Source organism: Drosophila melanogaster, chromosome 3R, assembly GCF_000001215.4.
Source record: "Drosophila melanogaster chromosome 3R".
NCBI classification, from domain to species: domain Eukaryota; kingdom Metazoa; phylum Arthropoda; class Insecta; order Diptera; family Drosophilidae; genus Drosophila; species Drosophila melanogaster.
The window spans coordinates 20,714,770-20,732,872 of record NT_033777.3 but is presented as its reverse complement, the minus strand read 5'-3'; the positions used below and the strand labels follow the sequence as shown (position 1 = coordinate 20,732,872).

Below are 18,103 nucleotides of genomic sequence, written 5' to 3'. Positions count from 1 at the left end.
CGCGGCCAAATGGATAACCACGAATTTGGCAAAAGACTTTGCTTCCTTATTTATAAACCCACCTGTCAAAAGTCACAGCTTGGTTGCCAAAAATTAAAAATCTTTTTACTAATGAGAAAAGTTGGAAACTCTTCTTTACCTAGAGACTTTTTAATTAATTAATATCTAAACTTGAGTTGTAACTTGAGTCAATTTTAGATCCTCTAGCGGATGCACATTAAAAAACTTATTCTGTCTTTTTAGTTTTCAAATATTTAGAAAAATAGTAAAAGCTTTAGGTACAATATATTTAAAAAGCTTTAGGATTTTGATGTAAAACGATATGCTATTTTATCTTAACTTTGAGGAATTCTTCGAAATCCAATCTAGATGGGGTCGAATGTTTAAGTACCCTTGGTGATCTAGGTCAGACGAGAAGAATCCAGCAACCGCAATTCCCAACAGATGAAATTGGCGTGGAGTACCCGAAGCCTCGGTCAAAGCTGATCCTGAAAGAGGACTCCTCTCGGTGTGGCCACAGATCAGTTCCTCCGGAAAGCGGGCTTGCTTCTCATGGCACTCCTTGCTGTCAATTTTAGTGTATGTCATTTTAATGCGTTTGTCTAACCTTTGAGTTGCCGAATGCCTTCGGTCGAATGACGGTCCCTCCAGTCCGGCAACGATAAGCTTTGAATTGGAGGTTTCACTTCCTGGAACCATTTCGGATACTGAAGGCAAGCAAATTGGTTGAACCAAGTCTGAAAACACCACCTCCTTGGTCAGCTCTATTATGGCCAAGTCGTTTTCGAATTTCCTAGGTGAGTAATCTGGATGGACAGTGACTGCGCTGACAAGATTGATATTGCTAGAGTCGGAATCCCCGAAGACAACGCCATAAATGCTTTCCGATTCATCCTTTGAAACACAGTGAGCTGCGGTCACAACGCGTCTGGAATCGATAAGAATGCCAGTGCAGAGCAATGTGTTGCTGCCATCCTTAGTCACTCCTACGATCCGCACAACCCAAGGATGTTCGGTAGGCTCCGCAATGATATTGTCACTATTGTACTGCTTCTCATTAAATATCCCACATTCCTGGCCTACGGAGGCGGCTTGGATTGCTAGAGTTTAAGCATTTATAAGTTTTAAGAGAGCTTAAAAGTTTCAAGAAAACTTACTTGGATGTAAAGTGGTTATTGTCAACAGAAAAGTAAGGAGCTTACGAGACCACATCGTCTTGATTAAAAGATTTCAGTAGCACTGAGACGTGATCAGTCTCATCGAGCTCTCTTATATGGCGATAAGCAATCGATCTTTCCAGTAAATCCAGTTTTAAAGCTGGTATTTAATTTAGTTAATTATAGTAGTACATACTCATAAATGTATGCGACAAGAGAAATGTAAGAGACACAATATTAAATTGCTACACTTTCATAATTTCCGAATTACACAAATTATTCTAGAAATTTTTTAGATTTCATATAGAACAACTACTTTGCATTTTAAAAATCTATTTTTATGAGAATTCCTAAAAGGAAACCATAAATGTAAATTTATTTTCTTAATTTTATGGTGATTTTATATGATTTAGTTTAGTATGTATTTGTTGCTCTACGAGTAACTACAACATTGCGTGACCAAAAATTGGCAAGAAAAATAATAAATTAAACAAAAAAATAAAAATTTTTTCGAAATGTGTGGGGGTGACAGTGTGGTTAGTTACATCTAATTGCCTAATACTTGAATTTCAAACTGTATGGGTTTTACATATTCATTGTATATAAATAATACGCTCTGATTTTTTGAATTGAATCATTGAATTAATGATTCACTTAAAACCTGCGGTTTCCTAGTTTAAACCCACTCTCTTACAGAATGATAATGGCAAACCAATTTAGATTGTTCTGAATAAATAAATAATAGGGATTCGGGAGTATAAATCATTTGTCAGAACTCCTGAACTCGCGAATTTATGAATAAAAGATTAATTGGCCGTGCATATGAATTTATTTATTTACAATCGGCCGAGTGCGAAATCTGAATGCCTAATTGAGCGTTATGTAATTAAATCAATTCAAATTTAACGTTAACAATTGTTTGCGGTCCATAAAGAGTTGGTTTCGTTCCTGAAACCTTTATCAGGAAATCGTTAGGGGAAATAACAGCGGAAGCAACCTGTTAACATTTTGAACATTTTGCACTGTCGTTTTGCTTTAGCTGACGAACATAATAAAATCAAACGATGCCAATTGCCGCTGGACAGCTTTAGCCTGAATCCCACCATCGATCCAACCCTCCAAAGTTGTTGACCAAATGTCAAAGTTTCTGTCGAAAACAAGGACATCGGGCGAAGAAACAGGGCTCGCTGAAACTACATAGTTTCCAGCTAACGAGCAGGCACATGTCCTGTCTGCAGTAAAAGCAATGATGCCAGGATATTCGCACAGCAACATCAACAGCAGCGGGAAAGGCATCGCTAGAAGGTCCTGGCATTGTCATCAGCAGAAGCAAATGGCTGGCAAAAATGCAACTTGTAATTTGAACAAAAGCCAATCAGTTACAAACGCCGCCAACAGATGTTAGTCTCTGCATACGTGTATTTGTGGCGAGAGCCCCTATGTAAACACTGAGAAAAAATGTCAACTATTTTTATTGTTAGCAACAAATGTCTCACACTTAAAATAGACAGAAAATGAGTGGTTCAAACTACCAGGACTGACCAAGACTCAGTTAGAACGACGCTTTTTAACTTTCGAAGTCTTATATCTCCAAATCGTCAAAATAAAAATATAATCTTTACCGTGTAATTTTATATTGATAAATAAAAGTAAGTAACTCCAATATGAGTTTGTAAGAGTTCAGAAGTTTTGAGTTCGAACAAGACTTTAAAATGGTTACAATCGATTTAAAAGGATTATGGAAAATCTATTTCAGCTTTGAGGCCAATCAAAATCAAGCTAAGCTCGTTTGTGAAAAAGCAATGGATAATTCGTGTGGGTTGTACAAATATCAGCGTGATTACTTTTGATTTTGCTTATTTACCCATACCCAGCTGTATTTATTCGCCTGTAAATTTAAGTTGCCACGCATCAACGTTACTATAGAAGCACATACTGCCCAGATGTGTGTGTTTGTGGGGGTTAAGTTTAAAAGTTGTTCATGCCTAGCATTTGAAATTTGTTGCGAAATTATATTGCGGCTTGTTTATTTCGTTCCTGCTTCGTATGCGCCGCGTTGCGTTGCGTATACGCACCGTGGGCGCCCAAGGCGCCACTTCAGTACACACACAGCCAGCACAAGATAGTAAATACGAGATACTAGATACACCCGTACACCAGGCCCTGCAAATCCGGCTGCTTCTTCCGCACATTTTCGCAAATAAGTTTTGAAAAGAAAAGCGAAATAAACGCCGTCGTCGTTTATATATTATTATGCTGTTGTACAAAAAGGATTGTTGTCGCCGTTGGCACGATAAATGGCCCAAGAGTTCACGTTATGTGTGGGAAATCTATAAAAAGTTATAAAAGTGTCATTAGCGCCAACAATGGAAATCCCGACAGCATAAGGAACGCCCCACTAGTGTGAGATATTTCATCGTCCCGCTGAATCCTTGTTATAATCCGTGTCCCGGCAACTTGTTGTTGCCAACTTTTGCACCGCTTTGCATTGGCAGTGACCTGATTTGCCCCCCTCAAATCCCTTCTCCAGTCCGTTCGTAAATAATTCACAGCCCTGCTAACTAACAAACAGTATGGGAAAAGTAAAAGGTTTTCCATGTACCAAGTATTTGAAAATGCCATATTTGCCAAAGTCTCTCGGTCCGATTGTTTAGCCTCAACCTTGAACGCCTATCATCTGTTGTTTATCACGCACTGATTTGTTTGCCATTCAGCTTTATTCTTGGCCTGAATTATTAAATGCTAAAATGGACATTAACGACTGCTTGAGCTTCCTCCAGATTAAATGGAATGAATAAAAACCGAACTGACTGAGCTATATCGACTTTGCTGTTCATACGGATCAATAAATATAATATATAAATATTACTATACTTAACTTCTGATTGAAATCAAGAGGCGCTGTGCAAGGGTATAATGTTAGAAAATATTAATAAGTGTGCTTAAACTAAAACCAAATCGGTAAATGGTTTATTTACTGTTTCGCCTTCACGGCCAAAGTTTGCCCGTCATCATCTTACTAAGCCTGTCACATTGAATCCGATAAGTTTAGGTGCCTCACCTTTGTGCCCGCCATCCTGGCATGGCTTTGACAAATTTCAGCAAAGTGGATTAATTTGTTTTATTCCCCATCCAGTGCTGTCCACTTATTAGAGAACAACTTTTGCGACGAAGATAAGAAAAGTTGGCTTGGCCAGGTCCGACCTGGCTTTAGTTCATTTGGGCCAGCTAGAGAACTTTAATTAAGAACCAGCCAGATGGCAGGTGGAAGCAACAGGTGATTTCCGTCAATCGCTCGATGGCTGACTAGCGGCCCATGGCAGGCAGTTTACCAATTAGAGCTCTCTAGTCGACCAGGTCTGTGGAATCTTCGGGGGAGTAAAAGTCTGAGAAGGAGGCAAAGGCTTCCCCAACTTTGGCCGTTAATCTCCATTTCAAAAGTTCACGAGCAGTTCGAGATATAAACAACGAGATTTGGCGCATTATGCAAGTGGGAGCATTTAGGCCATAGTCCGTTGATGTCCGTAGTCTGTGGGTTTCAGTTCCCATCGTTTCCCTGCCACCACGTTCCATCGGTCCTTAGACTTGGCCGACTTGACTGTCGGCCGTGCTTGCCTTTTGGCAGTTGCCAAATGGCAGCCAGTGCGCATGAACCAGGCTCACTCCTCGCCGATTTGCTGCGTTTTGCCCACATGCGACATTTTAACGTGTTTTTGTGGCTCGAACTTTGCTACCCACATACACTCGTACACCTGAATAATTGCATGGAATTTCGTCTGGCATTTGATGTATTCTTTGCTAGCGAGTGATTTTGAAATTTCAGCTGAAACAGGAGCTGCAACAGAATAACACTTTAATGGGCTCCGCAAAAATGCAATCTGCTGCCCACCATGCGTATACGCATCGTTCTGCCATTGTTGCGAATACGACTAGGTGGTGGTACTGGCTCCTTTGACACGGTAGCCGTCATTGTGTGGACGTGTGTGTGGGATATTGCCTAAGGGCTGGCAGGAAAATATTTAACTTTCACTTTGCTCCCAAACACGGCAGCTGTGCGTGCATTTGATTATTCGTGTTTGTACAGCAACGAAATGATGGAGTACTCGTACTCGTGCCGGAAAAAGTACAAAATAAGAAAATGCTAATGGGAACAATCAAAAGTCGCTACTGACAACGGAAATCTGCCGCCAGTCAGGGAATTTGTTCATTCGTTTCGCCAGCTAAAATTCGCATTTTAATTCATTTTATTCCATGTTTATGCACTCGCTCGATCCCGCTCATTTTCGCCTTACGTTACAGGATGACATTTTAAGGAATTTAATTTAATTTGCCGACTCTTCATTTAAAGTTGTATACTTGGTATTCTGCCATCCTTTATTCTCTCGGGCAATTCGCTCTGGTTTTGCTCGACATTAAAGGATATTGCGGCGACATCGTTGCTGTATTTACTTTTTGAGAGAAGACAAGGAGATAAACGAATGAATAGAATAAATTCTCAGCCGAATTTATTTTAAGTTCAACCCGTCAAATGTCAAGTTGATGGGGGCTAATTAAATCACCGAAAGTGGCTTAGAGATTGGAGCATGCCGAATGCTGCGGGGTCGTTCTGGGAATGAATTGTATCTGGAAATTAAAAATTTCCCGAAATTCATTAAAACAATTTTGTCGACTCCATCGATGTTCTGTTTTATTTGTTTTCTTTTTACATTTTATTCCAGTGAAAATACCTGTTGAATATTGAAAATGGAAGGCATTGAAGTTTAATTTACATCAATAATTTGGCACTTTTAATAATTTTTTTAAGTGTCTTGAAAGCGGATCCTTTTTGGCCTTGAGACCATGTCAGCTTTGCCCCCTTAGACATGTCTGTACAATTTCAGCTGACAAGCTGACTGCAAGTAAATCTTTATAAAATAAAAATTTCGAAAAAATATTTCGAATTTAGCTACTGCACTTGTACTTCAAACTTAAAGAGTCTTACGAATATTATTCGGGTAAAAGCTAGCTAAATCCATTGGATTAACGCCAACAACTTCACAGTGGCAGCCTGAGCGGCTGACAATTCGGTATTGTCATTAGCTGGAAACTAGTCTCGCCAGCGGACCGAGAGCTCTGATTTAATTGCGAAACACTGAAACTTGTGGCCGAGTGTATGCCATGTGGAAGCCACAATGGCCGTTACTCATCTCATCTGCCATGGCAACCGTGGAAATCGTGGAAATCGCAGCGGGACTGCAGATTGGCGGCGGAGGAATCGCTGGCGATGCGGTTGCCATAATGCCCGTAATTACTTTGTTAATGCTCAGCGTATTATGTCAGCAAATTAAATTATGTACGGTGCGAGCACGGAGGAAGGACGACAATGCTCCATTTCTCATTGCCCCACAGCGGGCACCAACTGCCAGCAGCCAACCTATTGAAAATTTAAGGACGCTGCGCACTCTTACATTTTTAAAGCGCCCAGGGACCACTTGACTGCCACGACACGGCGACGGAAAGGACTTTTGCGGTATACTTTAATTAAGCGCGACCGAAATTCGAATGGGGTTGCAGTGCTCCTTAATCCACTGACTGAGTTTCCCGCACATTTCACGGGATTAGCCTCAAGGACAGGTGCTCCGCTGCTCTTGGTGAATCATCTTGGGGTGATTGCAATCTGGAGATTTATTAGGGCAACAAGTTCTGGCAGTTTATTTGATAAGAAATCAGACATTTAAGTGTCAGACCAAAAAATCATCATGAACTTATTTTTCACACTTAAATCTTAGAACATTCTTTCTTAAATGAAAATTTATAATTTGAAAGACCCGTTTGAATGATAAGGGACCTTGCTGCACAAATCCTCTCATTCCATTCAGGTAAGACGGATTAGAACGATTTTCTGGTGCTTACCCCTGCCACTTGCCACTCAGTTCCCAATGTTAGCCACAACACACTTCAATTACTGTACCTATACTCCGAGTGCCTCAATGGAAGCCCAGGAGGAGCGAATTCCCCTGCACTGCCATGACTCGCTCGGTAATTTTTATTGTAAAGTTTAAGCAAATATTTACCCGGCAGATGGTCGACGGGGGTGGGCTGGGAGCTGGCTGCTCTTGCCGATAATTGAATTAGGGATGCCGGCAAGATGACTGGAATCCTGGGCGAAGGCGGGCGGAAAATTAAAGTCAGCAGTAAAGGGGGGAATGCTATGATTTCTGGGAAGCTCCTGCTCTGAGGTCTTTAATAACTTAATGACTCCTGGTCCGAAGGGATTTGTGTTCCGACTGTGACCTTGCAAATCCGACTCCCTAATTGAGTCAGCCGACAGCCGGCTTGGAATTGGCCTGATTGCGTCTCAGGCACAAACCCAAACCGAGTCAGTGTCTCGCTAATTTCTTGCATTCAACGTCAGTCTGCCCACAGGCACAGTGTCTTTGGGACCGGCTGGGAATGAAATTAGAGGGCAACTTCAGTTTATTTAGTCGCTTGTAATTGCATTTGCTTGTTAACTCGATTCCCAGCTGCCTTTGAATCGACTAAATGCAGCAACAAATGGCAGCTAAATGCCACCCGCCACAGAGCCCTCTCGGGCTAACTTACTTGGCCAAGAGGTTGCCAAAAAGCTTGGACATCCACTTCCATGTGTCCGCAGGCACTGCAAAGTTTCACTGCCTCTCATGTCGGTTGTCCTCGGTTCTCTGGCGTCGATTGATTCTTTCTGTCCACTAGCTGCAATCAAAAGTACCAGTAATGGAATTTTTTACTGATTTTGTATAGCTTAGCTTTCAGTGAAATCTGCCGACCACCCAAACTACAAGAAAACACACACAGCTTATACCAGTATACCAAATCCAAAGTAAACTCCTTACCCAACCGTGCGATTGCTTAAATAGAAAGATTAGGTATAAGAATTCTGGGGATTTGCTTTGCCAAGATTAAGTTGTGTTCTGACCTGGTTAGCTTATAAAACCGCAGTCACGAGAGCGCTTCCCATCAGCTGCAAAATGCCCAAAGAAGTGAAAAGCCACTTGGTCGAGCCAACTAATTTCTCAAAGGATTTCGGCTTCACTTAGTTTTCCATTGTTCGGGAGTGTTGTGGACTTGGGATTTGCTTTCGATTACGGTTGTCTAGTTGGGGAGTCGGGTCATTGCATTGAAACCGTCTATTAGCAGGGATTTCTTGACACCCTCCGAGTTGGCCAACTACTCGTGTGGTGGTGATTACACTTGTAAGCCGCTAAAACGAATGGCCAAGGTATTGATTTTCAGCAGGCCAAAGGAATATTCGGTGAAGTAGCCCACAATGAATAATGCCAAATAAGTTGGCAACCATTAATAAACACTCAAGCAGTCAGACAGAACTTTGATTTGGAGTCGTCCGTCTGTCAAGTCCAAACAAAGGTCAGCTTTTGAACCCCTTGGCCGCCAGAAATCTCCGACTGTGGTTGTTCTCGGGCATCAACTGCGTTATGAAGTGCCCCAGTACTGCTGCTGGCCAGCAGCAAAAACCACAAATCTGATTTGCGGCCAAACAGAGATCCAGGACCTTTAAACAGACTCCTTTCGCCCACGGCTACAAAATTCGCTCGAAATTTAAGCGACGCAGACAAACAGAAGATGCCAGCGATGCCGCCCACACGGATGACACAATTTGGGATTCCATTATGTGTTCTGTTGACGAATGCATAATTGAATCTAAAGTACTTCATTTGTCCCATAAACACGTTCGACTCTTATTTCGCTCACTTATAAATAAACCGCAAAAAATGGGAAATGCGAAAAAAAAGGAATTGTTGACGTTGTCGGCGGCAAAAAGCCACGTGCAGGCACAAATAGCAAACAGCCAGAAACAACAATTCGATTTCTGTTTAGTTAAAATACACACATATAAATAATATATACCTTTGTGCTCGGTTTGGTTTTGGGGTTTTGGCTCGGTGTGTTTCTGTTTGTATGTGGGGACTGTGGAGCATCAGGTATTGATATATGGAGCCACATTCTCATGCCTTCTGCGTGTACAACAATCGACAAAAATCGACTGGAATGAAAGGCCCTTGACTTTATGGTTAGGCTGCTTATTCCGTTCGTTTCGTTTCGTTTCGGTTTATGGCGTTTTTGCCCGCCAACGTTTGTGTGCTCAGCAAACAGAAAGCGAAATCAGGAGGTAGAAGCTGGGAGGTGAAAGGTGTACCAACCACCCAAAACACACATTAGTTTAAAAGGCTTCCTGGGCCCCTGCACATATTCAATTTATTTAATAGAATTGCGTTATTTGTGCGCTAAATGAATTTCCCGTTGAATAGCGGCGCACGTATGGCTCAAATTATGGCCGGACCCAATCATGTAAAGGCAATCTGGAGTGGCATACAAATTTCAAACGACCAGGGGCGCAGGGCCGGCTGGTTGTCAAACCCGAAACTAAGACTTTAAGCTGTTAAAATCGCTTCCAGCTAAACACCAACCACACTGCATGTGTAATTAACTCAATAACAAGATAATTATAACGACATCAGATTTGTGCGCTGAAAACACAGTTTATCCATTACAAAAGCTGAGACGTGACAGACTCTAAAAAGTTTTAGTTAAAGTTTTATTAAATAATTTGATTATTAGTCAACAGGCGACAACGAGGCGGATGTGTGATGCTCCGGGGTTAAGCATATGTTGCTCCTTAGGATTGCAAAGGCCAAGTGGTGGGGGTGGCGAGTGCGAAGGGTCGGTCGTTGCGGCGGAAAGGAAACTTAAATTTCGTGTTGAATTTTTGCATATTTTATTAACCGAAGCAGACGGCTAGGGACGCGGTGCCGCAACAACCCAATCATAAAAGTTGCCCCATTGCCGACGACTTCCTTTAATTTTATGCACAAACACAAACTCCGGACAAAGTTGGGCAAGGGTTTGCTTCTCTGTTTATTTGCGAACCGAAGAGCGTGTTTAGGTTTGCCCCGTTATGCCAGTTTTCACGCCTACATAGTATAGATTTAAATTAAATCTTAGACATTGTGTGGATTGTGTGGTATCAAAGCGGAGGCGGGTGTCTTACACTCCAATTTCAGTTGGACTTAAATCGCAACAGGCAGTTTCCAATTTCCTAGCTATCCCAGCTCCCCGTGGCAATCGCCATAGTCTACTTTTGGGCGAACGCCAAAAGAGTATTAGATGGCCGCAGAACTCGCGAGGCGCACAATTTAATTTGTATATATCTGGGCTTTGGTTAACGACTTTACTTATTTACGATTGGCATTAAATGGTTAACACGTGTCCGCTCCACTGACTTTGAGTGTCTTAAAGATCTCGAGGCTACAAGCGCCCGTAAGCTTTCGACCGAGAGGAGTCCACTGTTTGCCTTCGATTTCCCGCATTTCTCAGAACACGCATACGCAGTGGAGTCCAGCCAAACGAGCAGATGCACACGGACAGTTGAGATAAAGGACGACTGCTTATGGGCATCCGATACGGAGGGAAATGCAAATGCCAGGACACGTATCGCTTTCGACTTGTGCAATTCCTGCGCTCCCAATTCCGGCTACTGCCAAGGCCAAAAAAGTGCGGGCATTGTCGGATTTTTGGCTTTTGATGTTGGCCAGAACGAGGTGGGCGGCACCAAGAAATTTTATCCCATTTTATCTTTGCGCCTGACTGCCGTTGAATGTAAGTCGGAGGAGTGCAAGTACTACACAATAAAAAACGGTTCAAAATTTATTCTAGTTCGAAAGTACTGATTATAGTACACCGTATTAGACAATAATCGGAATATTCAGACTTTTTAAGGTTTTTTTTTTACAATATTGATGATGCACATTAGAAGTCTGCTTTAATAATCTGACTGGAATCCTTTTCAGTGCCCAAGGCAGACTAATTTGGAATGTATGCTCGAGCGAATGTTCGAAAATAAAAATAGCTTTGTTCCACCGACCTTCGTCGGTTCAAATCGAGCGGCCATGTGCTCGTGTACTCATAAACATCGAATCATTTGACCGCCGGGTTGTTGGACTGCCTGCACATTAGACGTTTCAATCAAAGTGTCATTCCATGTTAATTGCTTTTCTGTTGCGGTTTGGCGACGCTTGTCCCCGAAAAGTTCAAAGTTCGTCGCTGGATGAAAGCAATGGCCCAGAACCCTTTTCGTTTTTTTTTGTTCGAATCAGAATGGTAAGCAGTCGGGTTGGCAGGCACACTATATCCATGTTAGACCTCACTTTCACACATATTCACCAGCTGTCCTCCGGTCTCTTGGTCGGAGCTTTGCAATCCCGCTGTTTCCCTGGCCCTTTCGCCCCTTCGTCCCGTTTCCATTTTGTCCAACGGATGGCACTTTTTTCAATTTGCGTCTGCCACAATGGGTTATCAAATGACAACGTGCAAAGTGCTCGGCATCACCACATCCTACGGATCGAAGGATGAAGCTGCCTGGGTCTATTCAAATCCAATTGGAGCCTGTTTCAAATCGATTTTTATTATTTTGCATTTATATTTTACTTTACCCTTTCTTGCCGCCCTGCTGCTGCGCTGGCCAGGATTTGTGCCGAGCTCTTTGTGAATCTGGGTTTGGCATTGTGGGCCAATCAAGGTGACCGTCGCCTGACATCGGGCTCGTTAAGGCCACCACAAAATTCCCAGCTATTCCGCCGGCATGATGCCGGGACAAATTCTGATTAATCAGAGTCTTTAAGCTCCAGTCTGGAGTGGTCCAGTTGCCGGGGACAATTGTTCGGTAAGTGCCCGGCATTTATAACGGCGGGTGTGGGCCATTTGTCTCGTCTCAGCCCACCCAGAGATCCGGCTAATGACTCGCCGGTGGCCATGGAGCCGGTGGACTTGTCGCTCCACCAGACCCGCCGAAACTTGGAACACCGTCTTTTGGATGCTGTCTACCCTCATTTGCCTAACTGACATGTCAACACGTGCCGACTGAGACAGACAGGCCGTGTGTCCCATCATCACTCTGCTCTAGGATGTGGGGCCATGAGCTCCGCCGGAGCTGTCACCATGACTGATCCGTACGCTTACCCACGCGGAGGTTAGCGCTCTTATTGTTTGACTTTATTTATGGAGCGATATTAGGGGCACCGCGCAGTCTATGGACGCCATGCGTGGGATTTGCAATTGCCTCGGCCTGCTCAAAAATAAGTGAATAAAAAGGGTAAAGAGCTGGGCGTACGTAATATATGCGACGGGGGCGTGTTCAATTTGCTTGATGGATGCCTGCCATTGTGGCGGGAATTTCGGTCGTGATTCCGCCGTAGAGCTGGCAACTGATGTCCCCATTACGCCGGGGATTTCCCAGAATCTCATTTTCGAAAACTGCTCTTTGGTGGAGTTGAGCGGCATTTCGCTAACAGATGATGACAAACGCAGAGAACTGATTACGTTGGCATTTTTCAGCTTTGAGAAATAGATCCATTTTCCCGGAACTGTACCTATCTACTGTATTTCGGTACAAAATACCAAAATTGAGAAGCCAGTTACAAGGCGAGGTGCAAACTTTTCCGGCTTGAGCTTGTCGCGTCCTTTGGCTTGGCGTTTATCGAATTATGATCGATTTTTGCGCCAGGATGCCGACGAAAGGCGGCTCGAGAAATAGCATTAAATTATTAACGTTTCAATTACGATTTTTAATGGACATTTTTCACAGCAATTGAATTTGCATCGAATATCTTTCAACTCGGAGAACGGCGACGAATGGAGAAAACGACCCCTGGACCACTGCAACCGGCCTAATTGAGTAAGGAAAGTCGAATGGAATATTTTTGCCACAGAGATGAGTCCCAAAACTCTGTATAGTATGTTGGCATTCCATCCCGCCTAGGATCCCAAGGACCCACGATGTAACCGCACGCCCTGTTCCAAGCGTACTCCTGAATACATAATGTGATGAGACAGAACCAGGACCAGGAGCAGACAAAACACACACAATGCCTCGTCCTGGAAATGTGAAGCCAGCCATGTAAATATGTATGAGTGGTGCCACAGCTTCCGGCGTCTCGTTGATAAGCTAAGGAATTTGAGGAGCCTTGACATACTGGCCACCCCCGACATCCATGGCCCCTCATCCGCTCCGTCCTTGTTAGTTTGCTTTAAGTGTCCGTGTACTGCCTGGGGCACGACCCACACTTCGCTTGGTGTTTGTGTTGTGGTTGGATTAAAACACACTTCCCCACACTGTGATTCAACAAAAGTGCCCGGGCGACCGCCTACACAGAGAAAATCTTCGGACAAATTCCAAATATAAATATCTCAATTAGTTATAAAAAACAACAGTAAAATATGAAGTAACAGTTTCAAAATATTGATTGAGATATTGATATTTAATATTTAATACATTTTAATAAATCTAACAATAGTACGGCTTTGTTTTCCTCACACTTTTTGTCAGTGTAGTCATATGTGTGCTGGTCTGGCAGCTTATGAAAATATGCGTGAAGTGTTGAATTTATTTGTCTAACAAACATTTTGACTTTTCGCTTTTGTTGCTAAGATTTTAATTTGCTTGGCTTGTTCCGTTTCACTCGGGGATGGATGAATGCAGCCCGAGCAGCAGCAGCTTGTGCGCAATTATTCATGCAATATGTCTGCTAACTTCCAGCCGTCGAGGAACGGGACACCATGGCGGATGTGGAACGTCGACGAGTTGGCCTGAAGTGCAATCGGAGATTTGACGGAGGCAGCAATGTTAGGGCTCGCTTTTTGGCTTACTTGATTACCCTTTTCTTCAAGGTGAGATTGCTAATGCGACCTTAACGAAATTAATTATATCCTTCCTTCCCTTTCAGAGCCACCGGAAGTTGGCCAAAAAGCGGTCGGTTGTCCGTCGCTTGTCCTTGTCTGCGTATCATGCTTATGCCAGTGTCCTTGGTCCCTTTTGTGCGCTTAAATGAATTGTGTTTGTCGCAGGGCTTGATTACCAAAGGGCACCCCAATTCGGCGGATGTAGCAACAGGTGCCGAGAAGGACGAAAATGTCCTTAAAATATAAACATCGCCATTTCAGCTCTGTATGCGGCAGGCGATGAAATTATGCCCGTTGAGGTTTTGAACGGGCAATCAAAACCAGAGCTGGGCAGCTCTCTCGGGTGGTCTCTAGTTGACCGACATTGTGGCTCCGTTTGGCGATGGCAGGTTAACCAGGCCGTTTCGCTGACACTGCCACTTAATGCGGCATTGTTCGCATTCTCATCTGCAGATTATGAGCCACACTCGGGCGGGGGGAAATGGAAATGAAAATGAAAATGGAAATTACGCAGCACAAATTAGCCAGGAACTGTTTGGTTGGTCTTGTCGGAATCCAACATACCTGGCCACAGAAGCCACAGAATACGTGCAAACAGGTTGTGCAAACGTAATTTGATTACATGGATTATACGCTAACAAATATGTTTAATTTATGGCCTTTCGGGCGAGTCCATCAGAGTCACTCGGCCAGGCTGAGTGAGTGGTGGAAAAGCAGGCTCCATTTGTTGCCTTCTCAACGTAGCTGCCCCGATTGATTGCATAACAATAAATTATGCAACGCACCATGATGCTGCTGCTCGACGTTGATGTTATTGGCGAGTGCAGGTCCTGGACAAGGACCTGTCCGCTTGCCGTTCACTTTTAAGTTTCAAGTGCTGCTGCTGGCGAGTGCTTTTAATATTCATCTAATGCACTCAACGAGTTATACGCCAGCTGAGGGGTATTTTCAGGGATATTTGAATGAGGCATGATAAAAATGTATTTTCAGTTAAGATTCTGAAATATTTTATACATTGCTTATATAGTACATTATCTCGTTCTCTGTGGAATTTGAAGAATTAAGTAAGGTTCTTAAATCATGTTATCAAGTATATAGCATTATAATAGTTTGTAGTGACCATACAACTTGGTTTATGAATCAGTTTTCAGATAGGGTATGAATAAGTCCAAACGACAAACACTCCGCTACTAGGAGCATTTTTCTTTAAAAACTCTTGTTGGTTTCGAGACTGCTGTTGCGTTTGCATCAGGCAGCGGCTGCAATTGAATCCTGTGCCGCGATGATAGTGCTCAGACGTGTGGGAGTGTTAAGTGAGTGCTGCCACCTGCAGGTAGCAGGATGCGGAATGGAAAACGCAGGATGCAGGTGTGTTCAGCGACCAACTTAGTATGGTAATCATCGATGTGCCGTGGGCAATGCAGGAGTCGATCCAGCAGCTAGGCAATATTACGCATGCAACTCGGGGCGCACGTGACGTATGCGCAATATGGGCAGCTCCCACTGCCACGATGCTGGAGATATGCCCGAGTTGTTTATGCATTCATTTTATGCATTGACTTTGATTAAGTAGTGCGGTATGCAGAATGCCTTTCTCCATTTGCGTTTGTTGCGGCGGCAATAAATCCATTTGCTTGGCTATTTGTAATAGCATCGCGCCGCAAACGAGTTGAATATTGTCTTGAAATAGATCATTGATTGATTGGTTTTATGTCCTGACACATCTCGTCTGGTTTCCATGTGACAGTCTGTCTTCTGTCTGTCATCGAGCAGTGAACCTAACCGACGCAGTCTTCCAGGCCAGACAAGCTGGAAAATATGTCCTTTGTCCTGGAAAATACGTCCTGTGGTTTTGAAACCCCACCCCCCCCCCCCCGCCACTAATTGTGCTAATAAGACGCTGGTAATTATAATTTAATAACATCTCCGCCTTTGCCGACTAAAAACTCTAGCTCGTGTTTGCCATTAGAACTCTCTGTGTGTGCAATTAACAGCCAGGCAACCAGGACTAGAAATCAAGACGGAGGGCGCGGAGCTGGCATATAAAAATTGATTTATGCCGCCTTTAAGGGCGGAGTACAATTTAATTGTAAGTCAAACAGTTCCCCGCAAAGTTTATGCAGTTGAGATTTAATTTGATTACACGATGGGCTGGAGAGAAGGGCAAACATCTCCTGATTGCCTGAATAAGCAATGAGGAAAGGCAATTTTCTCCGAATGGGTTGAAGCCCCAGACTTTGGCCAGCGGACGGGTGAATCCTTAAACACCAGCAGGTGCTGGTGCCGCATGTGCACTTGTGTATTAATAAACAAATTACGCAATTAATAACACCCGCTGTGCGCTCAGCTGGGCGCAAAATGTAACACTTGGTGCATCCTTGTGCTCTTGGCTTAAATTAAGTGCATCAGAAGCAACAGAAGCTGCGCTCCGTGCATTTATGGCTGCGTATTGAGGCAACTTGTGCGGACATAAATGGCTGAGTGAATTGCTTCTGGAGTGCGGGAGCCCGAAAGTGGCCACTGAACCAACCAGCCAACGCCAGCATCCTCGTCAAGTGCTTGGGCCAGGCTGTTAGCATCGTTCCTACAGCTTTTTCTTTATGGCCCGCATAAAAATTCAAGGGGCGGCTGGGCAGAGCCGGCTAAACTGAACTGAACTGAACTCAACTGAAAATGTATAAAAACTTACCAGCTAGGCATTCTTTTCCGGCTCTTTCCGCCGTTGCCTTGTGCGCTCACACGGAAAAGCAGACAAAATGTATCTGTGACAGCGCAGCGCCAGGAGAAATCCAGGATAACCGAGCGAGCGAAGCGAACGAAAGACAACAAACGAATATTTATTACAGGTGTTTGCCTTTGACTGACAGAAGGCGCAATCTGACGCCGGAGCTTAGTTTCGGGCACTTCCCAGTGAGGAACTCTGAAAGCTGCGGGATACCCGGGCTTCCAGCTTTCACATAGGGCCACGTCAGCCCATTCCTTTGTTCGATTCTGCCTGCAAATTGATTTCGCATCTTTTATCTGGCCAGACGATGGAAATTTTGCAAATCCGATTTGGTTGAAGAATGAAATGCGTTGCAGACCCAACCGGAATTCCTGAAAAATCCCGAGCCAAATGCAGGATCCTGAAGGGCTAAAAATAACAACAGATTCTGCCGCAGAAATCATTGTGTTTTCTCTATCTATTCATGGTTTAAATTTTAGTCATGGAGGTAAGAAAGTGGAATCTCCGCGAGAACAGAAAAAGCAGAAAATAACGAGGTCCTGTGAATTCATCTGTTCATCTAGTTATGCAAATCCAAGTTAAACGTGCTGCAAGGCATCTGTGTTTCTCGCCAAGTGAGATTTGCAGACCGCCAGGAAATGGAAGCAGGATATAGATACAGTAGTTGTAGCAGAAAGACAGCGAAAGGATATAATTACTATGATGGCGGTCATATTGATCACGAGTCCCAAGGACTAATGAGCAGTTGGGAAAGGAAACTAGGCGGCTGTTCAGTGCTCGTGATGTGTAATTAATTTTTGGGCAACATCTGTTTATCCTAATTAGAGACGATACAAACACACACATGCCAGTGGAGGTTGGCAGGAGTTTTGGGGATGAGCCCGAGGCGTTCTCTTTTCATTTATCATTATTACTGGGCTAGACTAAACGGGGCCAAAAGGTCAGTAAGATAAAAGTTGGAATGTGAGTCGATTAAACGGTCAGAAATCAAGTGAATAATGACCGCAACAGCTCTTTCATGGCAAGTGCCCGCCACTTACTCAGCTTTCAAGATTTCAATGGAGCTTCATAATGAGTTTTGAATAGAGTATTGGTCATGGCGGGATTGTAAGCCAAATACTTGGCGAAAAATCGTAAAAAAAAAATACAAAAAATACCTCGCAGCTCTAATGGAAAATTGGGCAAATTGAAGTCGACCAACTTTGTCGTAAAATGAAATTGCTAGAAATATCAGCGGATGGTACAATCAGAATAAGGCTGAGCGGATGCCCATCAAAAAAGGGGCAAGTGTGTGTCCTTTTTTTCTAGCAGTCCAGCCATCCTTTTGACTGCTCCGAATTTACCAATTTATTATGCGTGGCTTCTTTTATTTGCCATGGCCAACTGGCTGTTTGTCTGGCCGAAAGGTTAACAAGCCAGAAAGCGTCGCAAATCAAAGGGAATTTCAAACTGGCTGCAGGCGAATGCAGATTAGGAGAATCAAGGGATTATAATTAATCAGACGTCTTGG

At 43.5% G+C, this 18,103-nt stretch overlaps 1 protein-coding gene across 2 annotated transcripts; it reads right to left on the bottom strand.

Moving 5' to 3' along the window:
• Positions 1-165: 165 nt before the first annotated feature.
• CG31205 (uncharacterized protein) lies at positions 166-1,242 on the bottom strand. Of its 2 annotated transcripts, none has more exons than NM_001300503.1 (2): positions 1,158-1,242; positions 166-1,100 (listed from the first exon to the last, which is right to left on the bottom strand). In NM_001300503.1, the coding sequence occupies exons 1-2, from the start codon at positions 1,210-1,212 to the stop codon at positions 331-333; spliced, it is 825 nt and encodes a 274-aa protein (NP_001287432.1). In that variant the 5' UTR covers positions 1,213-1,242; the 3' UTR covers positions 166-330. The 2 variants fall into 2 exon arrangements, with proteins under 2 accessions (NP_001287432.1, NP_732543.2); NM_169915.2 differs by having other exon boundaries at positions 269-1,100.
• Between the last annotated feature and the right edge of the window lie 16,861 nt (positions 1,243-18,103).

Coding starts and splice junctions, on each gene's coding strand:
- CG31205 (NM_001300503.1), bottom strand. CDS start 1,212: ATGTGGTCTCGTAAGCTCCTTACTTTTCTGTTGACAATAACCACTTTA. Junction 1,101..1,157: donor AATAACCACTTTACATCCAA/GTAAGTTTTCTT, acceptor CTTAAACTCTAG/CAATCCAAGCCGCCTCCGTA.